General features: G+C 48.0%; 1 protein-coding gene across 6 annotated transcripts in view; it reads right to left on the bottom strand.

The window, feature by feature from the left end:
- Nucleotides 1-792: 792 nt before the first annotated feature.
- Nucleotides 793-15,382, bottom strand: part of NACC2 (NACC family member 2) — a 63,540-nt gene continuing 48,950 nt past the window's right edge. For 5 of the 6 annotated variants that reach the window (XM_080990025.1, XM_080990022.1, XM_080990024.1 and 2 more), the window contains exons 2-6: nt 13,597-14,488; nt 11,322-11,489; nt 10,200-10,305; nt 8,666-8,763; nt 793-7,050 (exon numbers count right to left, since the gene is read on the bottom strand). In XM_080990025.1, coding sequence (XP_080846151.1) covers nt 6,536-7,050; nt 8,666-8,763; nt 10,200-10,305; nt 11,322-11,489; nt 13,597-14,434 — 1,725 coding nt within the window. In that variant the 5' untranslated portion in view covers nt 14,435-14,488 and the 3' untranslated portion in view covers nt 793-6,535. The remainder of the gene's footprint in view (nt 7,051-8,665; nt 8,764-10,199; nt 10,306-11,321; nt 11,490-13,596; nt 14,489-15,382) is intronic. The other variant, XR_013981473.1, reaches the window with a different exon arrangement.

Genomic DNA, 15,382 nt, shown 5'->3' with positions numbered 1-15,382 from the left:
CCACCATCTGTCTGTGCCATGTGCCCCTTACCTGGCCTGCCCCACCTCCCACACCATACCTCCCCCTACCCTGAACCACTGTGATTGGGACCTCTCCAGCTCCTCTTTTCTGAGGCACATCCCATAAAAAGCTCAGATTTAGAAGCATACAAGGTAAAAGAATAACAATTTAAAACATTTTTTACAAATGCGGAAATAACAGAACTGAAACCAGCTAAACAATACCCCAACCTAAAGGTCTGTTCAGCTGCCTCAGCTTTCAAAGCTGCAGTCAGTCAGGGCCCAGCCCTCCTAGGCAAGGTGGAAAAGATCTGAAAGGCAGGGAGCAGGTCCCCCAAGACTCACAACCAGGATGGTGTCTGAAAAGCTCAGCAGTCTCAGCTACACCCGCACAACTCCTCTGTAGAATGAGTCCCCCTTTATCCTAGCAAAACACTATTTCTTCCTCCACTTGCCTTGCACTTTCACCCGTCTTAAAAGCAAACAGAGCTCCAAAACAGGAATGTCATGGCCACCCCCAGAAGTGATGAGGAATAACCCCTTTTTGAAGATTCAATTGTGCCTCAATACTTACATATGAACACAACCTATTTATCTGTCAATAAACGGCACATAACACAATTCAGAGGGCTTATACTCACAGGCGCTGTATTGCAGTAAAATGTAGGGGACAGGACCAGATTTATAGGAAACCAGAATCATTCTACGCCCCACCCTACCTCAGCGCCTTCTTACCCCCATTGTACTCCAGAAATGATGGATGAGGGAGCAGGGCAGCAGAAACAAGAGACACATGGTTTTATTTACTTTATTATTTTGTAAATGTGAATTTTACAAAGCATTTTCATCATTAATGATCACATTTTTCCATGGATTTTTCATTATATGAAAAGCGCTACAACCATACTTTGAACTCTTGGAAGGGGGCTTGTGAAGAAGAGACATCTTGAAGCCACTCCCCCATGTTACCCCCGCCCCCGCCCAGCCACCTGACACTGTTCTGAATCTATAGTGTTAGCCATGGCTGTAACAGTCTCAAGCTGAGGGATGGCACATAAATAACAAAGAGAATAAACAAAACTTTGCGTGGCTGAAACAACTCCAAAGCACTTCAAAATCTCCCCTATTAGCGCTGGGATTTTTAACTTTTCATTTATTTTTAACAGTCATGAGTTACAGTACTACTGGGTACTCTTGATAAAGACTCCAAGAGAAACCCTTTTGCTCTCTTAAGACTTTTCTCTCAGGCAGTTCAAAAGGATCTGCACACAATCTGAATCAAGTGCAATCCAAAGGTTCAAGTTAAACATATTTATACATTTTCTTGCTTAGCTATGACTTTATCATTTTTGAGTCTTAAAAATAGTATTGCAAGGTTGGGCTCCCTCCCCTCCACCTCAGACGTAAAAGTGCAAAAAGGACGTTTGGAAGAAACAGAAGATTGTAAGTTCTTCAGCAAGGACAACACATGGGATCCCTCTTTCCCTCCTCTCATGCCAGCTTTGGCAGAGGCACAGATTGCCTTGCTCCAAGGTGGGCACCCAGTGAATTGACCACAACCCTCCATGGGCAGCCACAGCAGCACTGTAAAAGTGACACTGAAAGGCCTGGCCCTTTAAGACTGGTTAGGGATCCCTTAATGGCCACAGGAGATATGGTCAAAATGCACAGCATATATCACAGGCTGCATCATTTGGACAACTGTGGAAACTCTGCTGCTCAGGGAAGACAACATCACAGAGAGGGCCTCTTCTCAGGCAAAGATGATTACATGTAAAGCAGCCCGTCTCCCCCGGGCACCTTTCCCCCGGAGAGCACCATGCCCAAATGGCTGTGCCCTTTTTAGGACTCCCCCCTTCTCCTGCCCTGTCAGGTGGGGATGGCACCAATTTGCTTTTCCTCTTTCCATTTAATGCTGCAAGGAAGAAGATGCAGGAAAGAGAAGTCACCAAGAGGGTCACAATTCCTCAGTGATGGGAAGTACCAGAAAAGGTTGCCACACCAGGTGAGAAAACAGTCACCACCTTTTATCCACCCTGGCAAATCAGCATCCTACAAAAAAAGCTAAACTTTCTAGCCAGGATGCTTTCCAGCACTTAATTAAAATGAGAAAGAAGAATTTCTTCAATTAAGCAAAACCCATTTCCAAACTGGATTCCCAGGACAGGTAAGAAAAAGTGGGGAACAGCCAAACATCTCTGGCAACTTGAGGGTTGAATTAGTGGCCATTTCAGTTGGAGCAAGAAGAGAATAACTGTCAGGGAAGTCTCAGAGCAGACAAAAGGACAGGACTTATGGCTTAACATGGTCTCACCTTTGCAATGAGATCAGATTTCTTGGAAAAAAAAAATCCGAGTCTTGTTTTTGGCTCCAAATTTTGGTTTAGAGTGAAAAAAAACCCTGGAATTGCACACTTCTGAGCAAGGGTTAGGTAAAGAAACCTCGGAGAAGCCAGGCTAATTTACAAAGCAACTGCAATCTGGGGATGTTTCCATTGCAGAAAAGGAGGGGGTGGGAATGTTGGTTCAATTCTTATACTATGATGTGGCAACCACTAAATTCACTCGGTTTTCTCTCTCTTTAAAAAGGTGCTTGATATAACTTTTAATATATATATATATATAATATACACATGTAATATTGCTAACAGTCAAGCATTAAGAATAGAGGTGCAGACATACCATAAATACTTCTGCTTCCATTTTTATTTTATTTTTAAGATCTAGAGGGATGCCGTTTCCATTTCACATTATGCATCATCACAGTCAGAAAGCAACTCCCAAACACTCTCATGACATTTCTAGCATTATTGTAAACAAAGAGGGGGAAATCGGGGCGGGGGGCATTCCTCCTGATCTGGCATTTCCCCCCCTCTCTGTCCCCTCCGCATGGAAAACAAGTGATCCAAAAAGGGCTAAGGCACTCAGGAAATCCCGATCATTCTGGGCTTCATTCTCACTTTACATTCTTTTATTTTGCGACATTCTTCCTTCCCACCAGGGAGGAGACAATCACGATCCACAGATACGTCTTGGAAATCTGCCCTTAAGCCTCCACATGCGGATCTGGTTTAGTGCAAATGCTCATCCTCATCAAGAAGACAAGGAAGGCCCCCCTCCCCAAAAACAAACCATTCACATTTTTTTTCAAGTTTACCTAAAGCTCTCTCGCTCTCTCTCTCTTTTACTAGAAAGTAAAAACAAACAAAGAAACTCCAAATAAAAATGTACATGAAATTGTGCTCGGTATAAAAATATATCTTAACTGTGCAATGCGACACTCTCTTCGGATTCTTTTCTAAGCCATTCAAGTATTTTCTTTATGTTCTGGTCATTTCATCATGGGGCCAGGGGCAGGTGGAACAGCTCCTGGATGCACTTTGTACCACCATTATTTTGGGTAGGGTATGCAATTGGAAGAGGAAATGACCCAAGGTAAGAAAGGCAGTAATCCTTTCAGTTTGATACCATCATATTTCATGGACCCAATCCCCCTTTACCACTGACTCAGGGAAAGATACAGAAGGGGGGGGTCACTGCCCACAGAGCTGCCCCTACTCACTGGACCATCTAGGGCAGATCATTACTCGACTGCTCACTCTGATAACAAAAAGTTCTCATTCACCTGCAAATGCAGAATTAGGCCCTTGAAGGTGTGGAGTCAACTGCCAGGGCTTCATGCCAGATCCCGGATGAAGCCTTGCCTTGCCTTCCCTATGGCACACAGGGCAAGGGTACCAAGGACCTGTGGGAGTACCAGGCCAACTACTAGTTGCTTGAAACTGCATGAGGGGAAAGGGCAGTGCTTGCAAGTTTCCTGTAAAAGGCAACTGGTTAAGCACTGAGGTTAGGATGGACTATATAGGCCACTGGCCTGCTTGAGCTGCAGCTACAGAGGCATCCCAGACCAGAAAAAGGCTGGAGACAGTTGGCTCAGCCTCCTGGTGCTTCTCCTTCCCCTCCTCAAGGCCTCACCCATCCACTTCACCAGTGCTCAGCTGGTTTTAATCCTTTGTGGGGTGGCACTGGTACAGATCAGGGACCACAGTTTTTTTATTCAGGGCCCAGAATGAAGTTTCAAATATTGGCCAAAGGCAAGGACTCCCTCCAAAGCCTCCATGGTCACATGGCAAAGGGAGGAACCCCCAGGAAGAGAGTATACCCCGCAACACCTCATGCCATTGGCTCCAGCACAGAGCCTCACCTGGAGCTCATAAAGTACCCATTGCAGAGCTCTCAGAAGCTCCCACTGTCCTGAGCTTTCTGCACCTGAAAAATCCCCCCAAACTCAGTATGTCTCCCCTCCCCCCTCAAGAGCCTGCTCTTTGTGGTCCCTTCCCAGAAACCCACACAGGGATCCTGCCTAGAAAAGCAGAGACAAACCCTTACATCAAGAAGGGTTTGGGCTAGGAAAGGCGAGAGATTCCTAAGCAGCACACCCTTCTCACATACCAGGTGGGGGCCTTCCAGTAGCTCCTGTGTTTCAATCAAGGTGACTGAATCTTGGGATAAACCATTCTAGAACGGCTAAGGGGATGGCTGCCAAGGACCCATTTTGGAGTTGGAAAAGGGGCAGATCCCAGAGCAAAAGCACCTTTCCCTTATAGAACTGTGGAGAGGAAAGGGACCCCCAAGGGTAATCTAGGCAACCCCCTGCAACGGCCATCCAACCAGAGACCAGAGAAGGGGCCTCTTTGCCCTTCCATTTATGAAATAGCCCAGTCGGGCCATGGTGGCTTCCCCCTACTCTCTCCTCTGCCACGCCTGTCCGACATATATTAGGGGGAGGTACTGAGTGCAGCAAAAATGAGGCTGCTCTCCCCCTGACACACAACCACCCAAAAAGCAAGCTAGGCTGCCTGCCTGCTTCCCCAGCCCAGATCCCACTCCAACCTGCTCTGCCTCTTGCACACATGCTGGTTCTCCTTTGGCCAAAGTTCGCTCTGCACCCAACACCTTTCAGATGTGAAAGTTGAGCTGTACCCCTCTAAGAAACACCCTACCAGACAAAGCAGCTCAAGCCATCAGAAATGAAAAACTTGTTCTCATATTTTACATGAGCCTTCTCAAAAAAAAAAAAAGAAAGAAAAAAAAGAGTGGGATTAAATAGGAAAACACAGATTCCTAAAAAGGAACAATAGGGTTTGGGGTAGGGTTGGACAGCCACCAAAAACATCCATTCTGGCCAAGTGTGCCACAAAACTCTCAAGTTAGTGACTCCCTTCTCTCCTCTCCCTCTGATCTATTTTCTCTTCCCTGTCTGCTCCTTCAGAAATGCCTTCAGAAATGCCAAGAACAGCAACTGCAGCCCACACTCTGGCCCAGTAGAGCCTTACCATATTCCACCTCCATCAACACACCACTCAATGCTAACAATAACCTCCCTCCCCGGTCCCATGAGATGCATCAGGATAGAGTGAGGCCCTCAGTATTAGCCCCCTGGGGGGCACCTCTGCCCAGCCCAAGCAGCTTTTGCCTTTCACCATCTCTGCCAGCAAAATTTCAGCATTAAACAAAATGAAGCTCAAAGATGCCCCTGTATCTAAGAGCAGGCCAAATTGTATCATGGGAGTCATTCTGGAATGTTTTGTGCAGCCACACACCCAGACAAACACAATACTCCTCAGGACGAAATCCATGACACCCACAAATGGTGTCATGTGCCCAACCTGATTCAAATCATTTCTGCTGTGCCAGAAAGAGCCCTGGGCTCACCTTAAAAAAAAAAAAAGAAAAGAAAAGAAAAGAAACTCTGGGGGAAGCCATTGCCTGAGGGGGACACAAAGGAAAGTGTGGTGCCCTGGTGCCACTACCAGGCAGGGGGCACCATCAAGGGAAGAAAAAGGGCAATTAAGGCTTTCCATCCAGCAAATATCCTGAGCACTGGCCACCGGTGGAGTTTCCAGGCAAAAATGTCCCTTCGTCCCAACAGTACCTGCACAGGATATATTCCTAGTGGAATGTGCCTGAAAAAAATCCTCCCTGTCCACAAGTCAAACAAAAGGTCCAAGCAATGGAATTGTGCAGCAACCAAACCAAAACCTCACCCTACAGCAGCCAACCCCAGCAAGGCCTCCTCCTCATCCTCCATCAGCTCCTTGCCCCCTCCCCTCTCCGTACATGCCCCATCACAAGGAGGAGGAAGAGGAAGAGGAGGGCTGAGGATGGTGGTGGAGGAGGAAGAGGATGAATGGGGGAGAGGAATATCGCTTAGCTCTTTTGAAACAAAATCCTACTGCCTTCTAGACAAACCTCAGGATTTTTGATTTTAAAGGAGCCTGGGGTTTGTTCATTTCCGTTTTCCGTAAGTAGGTTGCCTTAGGCCTAGAGTTGCTTACAGTATAACGAATGTGATATTTCCTTCATCCATCTTAAACACAAGCAGAATAAAAATCACATTTTTCTCAGGCAACAGTAGCAGTTCAGTAGGTAAATGGTTTGATCACATTTCTCTTTTTTCTGTATTAATAATGCATGCAAGCAGCTTTAGTATTAGAGATCCCTCATTGGTCAAGCCCAGCATGATCCTGGCTCTTTCACAAAGTCCCTCCTCCTCCTCCTCCGTAGGGGCCTTCCGGTCGTCTTGCCGGAGTCTCCGGCCGGCTAGTGGACCCAGATGGGCCCTGTTCGAAAGGCGGTGTGGTGCTGTGGCTCTCCAAAGCCATTGCTTCTGGGCCAGCAGACTCCTGGATGACAGAACTGGCTCCCTCCCCCTGCTCATTCGGCTCAAACAGCTGGCTGGATCTGTTGCTCTGATCCACAGTGACCGTGTTAGTTCTCAGTGCCACAATGGTTCCAGAATCCCCCCTCCGCTCCGCATAGATCCGCTGTTCGAACATCTGAGCAGCGGAAGGCTGGAATTCAGGGTCCAGGGAGATACTGCTGGTAGTGGAGCCCATGACGGACCGATACATCTCCATACCCTCCGGCAACATGGATTTGATCTTCGGCAGCCACCGCTTCCGCACCCGGCGGGCATTAGTGCACATGTCGGCTGCGATGACGTTCATCTCACTCTCCTTGAAACTTGGGGCAAAATTCTGGCAATACACTGCAAAGACAAGGGGGTGTTTTAGCTACAACAGAGGAAGAGTTTTAACATTTTTTTTTCAGCATCAGGAACAATGGCCGTAAAATTACAGATTGCATAAAGGCGCCTTTACAAGATTCGTAACATCCAGCACAGATAAGGAGACAGTGCTGGAAGGTCCCATAGTAGACTGTGAATTATTCACTATTTTAAGAAAGAAAGATTGAACGCTTCCAGATTTGCATTCAACAGCTTGAATCACACCTTACCCGGCTGGTAGGAAACTAGCAAGCAAGCACAGAGAAGACCAGACCCAGCCTCTGCGGATGACAAACAACTTGTACTTATTGAGAGCCTCTCTGGCATTGCTCAACTCAAGGCCTCCCTCTCCTCATCCCCCTTTCAGAGCCAATTCTCCCAGTCATGCAGCTGCCAGAGTCACGAACCCTAACCCTACACTGCTTTTCAGGCCTTGATTTCCCAAGTCCAGACCTTGAGAGAGCCTCCAAGTCCTTCAAGAGCTGCACAGAAGGACATAATCCTGTAGTGGTAGAAGTTTCATTTGGCAGAATTTCCCCTTCTTTTTAAAGAAGCCCAGGCAGGCTCCCCGCCTTCCGAAGCAAAACTGCACACACTCTTTAGAGCATACCCTCTGCTTTGGCTCTGCATGCATCTGGTCTCATTTGTCCTTATCAGATTTATGCTGCTGCATTTTAATTTGCTAGTGGAACTATTTAATTCTTGCAAGTTGCCTTGAGGATACAGTTGAAGTGCAAATTTCTCCCTCCCAGCACCGCCCTCCCAAGTGACTTTCCGACTGGCCCCTTCTGGCTCATGACATCTCAGCAGTCTTTTTTCAGCCAACATGGCTTGGCCTGGCTCCGCCAGTGTCCAAATTCCCTGACACCCCTCTCTGCCTGCCCTTTCAACCAGGGACAACATTCTAAAGAGGGTCCCCTGTTTGGGGCTTCTTTCCACATTGCTGTCATGAGACAATGAGCATTTCATGAAGCAGGAGGAGCTCAACCAATTGGGGCTGCCACAAAATAGCTTAGTAGAGAGAAAATCTGTTGTGGCCACAGACTCAAAGATCTTCCCTCTCAAAGATCTTCCCATGACTCAAAGATCTTCCCTCTCATGCCTTGACTTAAAAACAAACTTTGTCAGCACATACAAAAGGCAGTAAACATTCCCCCCTCTCTTCTCCCCCAACCTTATACTGTCTACAACATTACTGTCTCACATTGAATAGAACTGCCCTGTAGAAAGGACTTTATGATCTGAAAACAGAGATAACGTATGTACCTTTGTAACCCAATAAAATCTTTAATAAAAAACAGTTTTTCAAAAAGGCAGTAAACAGGGTTCTGACGCCAAAATGCAGGATTTTAAAGCTTTGGTGTCTTTTTAGAAGGAGCATTTGAATCCAGACCCCTTAGAATAATAGAGTAGCTCAGTCGGTAGAGCAAGAGTCTCTTAATTATAATTGTAGATTACAGTATTGCAGAGGACCCATAGGTCTTCTAGTCCAACCTCCTGCAAGGCAGGAGTCACAACTAAAGGAAGATGTAAAATAAACCGAATAGCTCTCCATCTACCCTCAGAGGCTCCTTCTCCTTTTCCTCTCCACACTTACGTTTCACAGCATTAAGGACCCGGCTGTCCAGTGGCTTCCTGCTGGGATCACTTGTGGAAGACCGGATCCCAGTTCCGCAGCTGTTGGCCAGTGTGTTCCTGTCCCGGGAAGGAGTGGGAAGCAGAATCTCAAGAGCACATTCAAAGAAAACCCACAGCTGGGATCCAAAGCATGGGAAAGAGCCCATTTCAGGCAGCAGACTTTGAAGGAGCTTCCATGGAGGAATGGGTGGGGGGAGAAGAGAGGGAGAAGCAGAAGCCCAAAGAGGTACACCCCCCAAGAAAAAATCTCATACAGGAGATAATACAAACCAATCAGTTGTGGCTTGTTGAAGCTCACTCTGCAAATCAGCAGAAATTAAGGAATCTTCACCATGGCCGAAGAACAAAATTTTTAAAAAGGTATTTCATAGTATTATAAATACTGAACACAATTCCAAATTACTTACACTGGATAAACCCCCCAGCTTTTGGGGGGGGGGGAGCACAACAGAGATGTCAACCTACATGTCCGTTTCTTTGACTAACCAAATCTACAGACCTACAGAGACATGCAGTTTCAAGAACTTCTGGAAGCTATTTCTTTGTAGATGGTGCAAATACTAGTTGATAAGAAGAGGCAAGAGAATTTTCACTTGCCAGTAGACACGTCAGCCCATTTAAAGGAATTATTAAATATACATATTTATGCTCACACCAGTTATTTGAAGAATCGTCTGCATCTCATTCTGCGATTCTAGGATAAGGGACAAAATCTGTTACCATGTGTATTTCCAAATGTGTTGACATACAGTGTCCAATTTAGGCTCTGTGATGTCTTATTACACCTATGAGCATTTGTGTACACTGCACCTCCTTCAAAGAACAGCAAAATGAAAGTGGTTTGTCTGCCCTCGACCTGCGGATCCATATGCAGATGGTCCCAGATCTCCCCGCTCAAAGATCTCTCCGCTCCCAGCGGTGGCTAAACCTTTCTCTGGCTGAGGGCTGTTTTCCCCCTCTAGCCAACCCCCTGAAGGTTTCATCCCAGTGCTGAGTACAGCCACCTCAGACTCTTACATGTGCAAATGCACAGGATCCACACACACACAAAAATTCCACCCAGCATGGTTGTTAATCTTAATCTGGTTTCCCTTTGTGTTGCAGTGTAGTGTTCCCAGGGCAGGGTTTAGCTATTTCTGCTAATTGGTAAAGACAGACATGAAGGGCTCTAACCAGAGCAGGCCTGCTGAAATGAACAAACTTAAGCTAGTCATGTCTGCTAACTTCAGTGGGTCTACTTTGAACTGGACTAGCACTGGACACAATCCCACATCCTCACATTTATGTTTTCTACTAGGAAACATCTGACCTCCATTGACAGACAAATTAAAAACCCATTTTTTAATTCCCATTAAGCAAAATGCGATGGGTAATTTCCCTCCCTTCCATCACTTAAAGCTCCTGCTCCCTCCAAACTTGGCTCCCAGGCAGCAGCTCAGAAGCCGGCTGGGTCAAGAGGAGCTAGGAGGACGGGCCCTTCCTTTGTGTCCTACCTGTCAAAGAACGTGGCCAGCAGGCGCCGCAGGAGAACTTTGTGCTTCACACCTGCACACAGGTGGCAGTTCATCAGCTGCCCCCGAGTGATGTAAACACCGGAGCCTGGGTGGAGAGAGAGAGAATAATAAAATTGTAGAGTGGAAAGGGACCCCAAGGGTCATCATGTCCAACTTCCAGCAATACAGGAGAGAGCAAGTAAGAGGTCCAGAAGTCACACCCCCAGCTCTGCTCTGCAAGGTGTACAACAGGACACAAACATGCATGCAGTTAATACTGACTCAGATCATCTTGAAGCAGCAAAGACTTATGACATACCTCAGAGAAGTGACCTGGGCAGCAGGAAAAGGAGTTGTCTGTGACCTGATCGTGGCAACCCAAGGGAGGGTCCTGAGATCCCTCAGGATCACTACCCCCAGCAAAAGATCCAGCCTTTTCACTCTTTACTGGAATGGCCAGCAGTAAAGGCACATTCTCTTCCTGCCAGGTGAGGGCGCCCTGGCCCTGCCCACCTCTACTCCCTGCTCTCTCAGGGAGGCAACCTTTCTTCTCCCCCCACTGAAGGCCTGACAAGGGGAAAATGCTCTGGATTAGCTCTTTGGGGTCTCTTATCTAAAACTCCCTTCACACCTAAATACTGAGAAGTTGCTCAGGGAAGGTGGACACCAAGGTGGCCAGTCCATTTCATAAACAAAGCTTAGAAAAATGTAAGACAGCTTTCACAGATACAATGTAAAGTAAATGAAATAAGAATCCAAGGAAGTTATATTTGTTCTCAGAAGTGAAAGACAAGAAAGGGGGGGGGGACTCTACTTAAATAGATATCACATTTACAATATTACCATAAATAACAAAGTAATTTTATAAACAAAATAAATTTAGGTCAGATTAATTTTATAAGCAAAATTTTCTACATTTTGGTTCACTGCAATTTATCTTTTCTAAATTTATTTTATTTTTATTTTTTAATTAAAAAACCCCACCAAATCATGCAGAAATTAAAAGATCCCTTGTTAATGAAACAAAGAATTGCAGGAGTTCTACAATATTTACAATTTTTAAGCCATGTTACTGCAACAAGTCCATAAGCATAAGGAAAACCTGCCCCTGTGGGTCCTTACCTGCCACGAGTTCAAGTTTTTCTCCAGGATCTCCTTCTGAGTAGAGTTTTGGGTGGCAGCGATACCCAATCTGGCTGATAAGGCTGGCAGGGAGGGCGACCAAGTCCCGCCTGATGAGGACACAAGAGCGGCTCTCCAGGGGCACTGGCTCCGGCTTCTCTTGAGGCCCTTGGGGAGAAGGAGGGAGGCATGAAAGAGCTACCCAGGATTGTAAGGGAAAACCCCGGGGTATCCCAAATGGCTGAGGCTGCAGGAACCCCGCTTTCTCTTGGGCCAAGAAGCCAAGCAGAAGCAGCCACGGCAAATGACCCCTGCTCTGCAGAGGCAGCAGCGGGAAATGTGAATAGATCCTGACAAGAGGGTTGGGGAAGTAGGCCCAATGGTTACAGCCAGGCCACACTGGTTATGTTCTACCTCCACTCTTGAAGGCAGAATTTATTGTTCATTTATAAGTAAAAATATTTATGACGCCATTTCCTAAGGGACTGATAGGGTGGTGCACGTCATGCAACGGAACACAAAACACTAGCAACTTTATGTAAACCGCTTTGAGGATTTTTCTGACAATCAAGCGGTATATAAAAGTTACGAAATAAACAAATAAGTAACACTGCACAAAATAAACTTTAACATGGCTGGCTGATCAATGTTTTAAAGAAGTGCGTAATATGTAGGCCTCTGAATGCCAGTGGCTGGGAACTGCTAGTGGGGAGAGCTGCTGCTGCTGGCAGCAGGTCTTGCCCACAGGTTCCTTCCCGCTGAGCTACCTGTTGGGGGGCTGGACTAGGTGCTCCAGGTGCTCCTGGTGGGCTGTTATTTCCCTGGCATACGACTCACATCAAGGAATCACTGTCTCTGAGTGAACCAGATTGGCTTCACTCTCTCAGGGTTTTAAGTTTTGAGTGAGCTTTGAAGGATGGATTTCAGTTTCTCCTGGGAAAGGAGGTCCACCTTTGGACAAGATGACCCTGGAGAGTCACCTGCTCCTCAGCACCAAAACTATCTGTACAGGCAGGGAAAGTTTTAGCCTGGTCAAATTAGAACATTGACATTTTGGACACTCCCAGCTTTTTCATACACCTGCAAAGTGAGGTCCCCCTACCCCCGAGCTAACATACTTTGGGCACATGAGATGCTGCCAGCCAAGCACCCTGTCAGCCACCCACAAAATTTAGCTGATCAATGGACATAGAACCTAGCTGGGCTCTGGCTATAAAATCCTGCTGGCTTGGCTAGAAATGTGTCTCTCCAGTGGGTCGGCGGGGGGCATCCAGGCTGCCCATAAAGTGTCTCTTGCCCTACAAGCTCTTTCATGACCCCAAGAGTACCACACTGACCCACAGTGGCCTGGACTGTAGAGTCACACTGTCACCCCTTCTTTGGTTTTAGAACACAGCACCTCAACACAGCTCCAAAGCCAGCACCTCATTCCCAATCCTGCCTGAAGGCATCTTGCCTCTTTCTCCTGGGAAGGAGAGGAGACATCTGCCTGGGCTGGGCTTCCAGGCTCCTTAAGCTACAGAAAATGGACCAAGAGAAAGAGCTCAACAATCTTGCTATGCTCAATATGCAATCCTTAAAATCTGTCGGCATCAAGGAAACTGATCCATAGAGTAATGCTGCATTGCCAGTTTCATTAAATGAGGAGGAAACTCTGAACATGCAGACACACACACACACCCCAAATAAGGAAATAGACACCATCAATAAGCTTGCAGAAATTAAGAGCTTATTACTTTCCGCAAGGAACCAAAGGGACAACAATGGCACCTTCAGCAGATTCACATGTAGAGATCCAGTCCCTCCCGCCAGAAAACATCTTATTGAAAAATGAACTACTCCTTACTAAGAAATGCCTTCCCTGTCAACAAATTCACAGAGCCTGGAGACCTATATCTGGCAGGAGGGAAGGAAATAAGAGACCTCACCCCGAAATGGAAATAAGCTGCATTCAGCACTGTTCCCATTCAAGTTTTCAAGTCTTAAATCAGTGCGAAGCTTCCTTACTCCAAGTGAGGACATCAGTCTGCCCAGCTCGGTATTACCAACACTGACCGGCAGTGATGGCTGAGCAGGGTTTCCAGCAGGGGATTTACTACCAGCCCTATCTGGAGATGCCAACTGGGGATCAAAACAACTGCTTGCAAATCAGACACTCCACCTACTGAACTACTTTTCTAAAATGCAGGGAAATGAACACCTGCCTGACTGCAGATGCCTCTCATTTTACGGTCCCATGAGAATGAAAGTGGCGGAGGCTAAAGGGGTTTTTTACCTGCATAGCCGCCTGTGGACTTGATGTGCATCTGCCCGTACTGCTCCTCCGCCATGGTGTCATAGGCTTCATCATCGTCCTCATCTTCCTCGTTGTGGTAGGAGGTGGGACTGTCGGTGGTGGGGAGGCTGTTGGCCCCAGGGCTCGTCCGCTCCCCCTGGCAGTACTGAGCCAGCGGGATGCTGGGGAGGAGGGTGGCAAGGCTGGGCACCCCGTAGTAGGAGACGCGCGACAATTTGAGCGGGGCGCTGGCAGAGGAGCTGCCCCCGGCCGCCTCCCGCAGGCTGCACTCCAAGGACCGCTTCGCAGGCTCCAAGGTCTCATGCTTGACGCGGGTGAGCAGTGGAAGGGGCACGGAAGGCGACACAGCATAGGGCAGGGAGGGCGGCTGCAGGGGGTGGCAGGGGCTCTGGGGCCCCGAGCAGGGCTCCTCCGTCATGGCCGTCTGGGAGTCGCAGTGAGGGGAGCTCACTTTGAACATCAGGTCTGTCCCCTTCTCCACGATGTGCTGGATCTGGAGGAAGCCTGCTGTGTACATCACCACCAGCTGCTCGCTGGCAGCCATGGTCAGCTTGCCGGTGTAGCAGAAGGAGAGGATCTGCTGGAAGCAGGCGGGCGGCACGGAGCCCGGCAGCTCGAAGGCGCTCTTGCTGTTGCCACTGAAGAGGTCTCGGAAGTAGAGGCTGCTGGCTGCCAAGACAGCCCGGTGAGCCTTGAAGGCCTGGCCCTTGACCAGGATGGAGACATCGCAGTAGAGACCCAGGAGGCGCTGCTCATTCAGGGAGCCCAGGACGGTGCTCCCAAAGTTGGGGATTTCTATGTGCAGCATCTGCGACATGGCTCAGCAACTGCCTCACGCGCTCAACACCAGAGCTCCTGAGAGAGGGCACATCTGTAGGCGGGGCAGGGGAGTGGGTGGGAGGAGAGGAAACAGGCACGTGAAAAAGAGAAAGGAAGAGAGAGGATATCTGGCAGAAACACAAGAATCAGGAAGTACCAGGGAGAGGGATTCTGCCAGTGTTTGGAAAATCCCCCTCCTGTGAAGAGCATTCCTAACAAGGGGAGGAAGAAACTCAATATAACAGAGTTCAAAAAAACTACACCCCACCCACAGAGCCCTCAGTGTACCACCAGTGCAACACAACCAGTCCAGGGCAAGAGAAACACAGGCAAAGATGGCTACCCATTCCAGCTGGGGTGGGGGTGGGCGTTGAGAACTGCCTCCATTGACTCCACCAACCTGAATCCAGGCTGCTGCTGCTGCAAGATTTTTCCCTTTTTCGGGGGTGGGGGTACACACGCCACAAAAGGTATGATCCCCCAAACAAGGTATTGGGATGGGATTTCCAAACCAGGCACTATCAGGGCAGGCAGCGCACGCTCCTGAAAAAGCTGACACAGCTGGAAACTTGGGAGAAAGGAGGGGGGAGAGAGAGATGGGTGGACGCTTCAGAAATGCAGCAACTTCTGCGCATAATTATTCCAAGTTTCCCTGCACATTGGAACTGCTGAGGAGCCAAGGAAGGGCCAGGCAGCTGTCCGTCCCCTCCGCCCCCACCATCATTCAAAGTGCTGGATGCAGGGAATGGAGAGGGGCTGGGGGCTGCCGTCTACTGCAGCAGCCCAGGATACGGACAGGCTCCCCAGTTCCTGAAACTCTTCTCAACTGTTGGACTCCCAAAGGCATTCCTCTATGGCACTCCCTTTCTAAATTTCGGGGGGAGGGGAGATGTTGACCTCCATGCAAAGGAGACACCTGCCTGGGCTCTCGCCTTTGCATCAAGAA

The sequence above is a fragment of the Podarcis pityusensis genome (genome assembly GCF_964106645.2).
Source record: "Podarcis pityusensis genome assembly, chromosome: Z".
Lineage (NCBI taxonomy): Eukaryota > Metazoa > Chordata > Lepidosauria > Squamata > Lacertidae > Podarcis > Podarcis pityusensis.
This window is presented reverse-complemented; position numbering and strand designations above follow the sequence as displayed.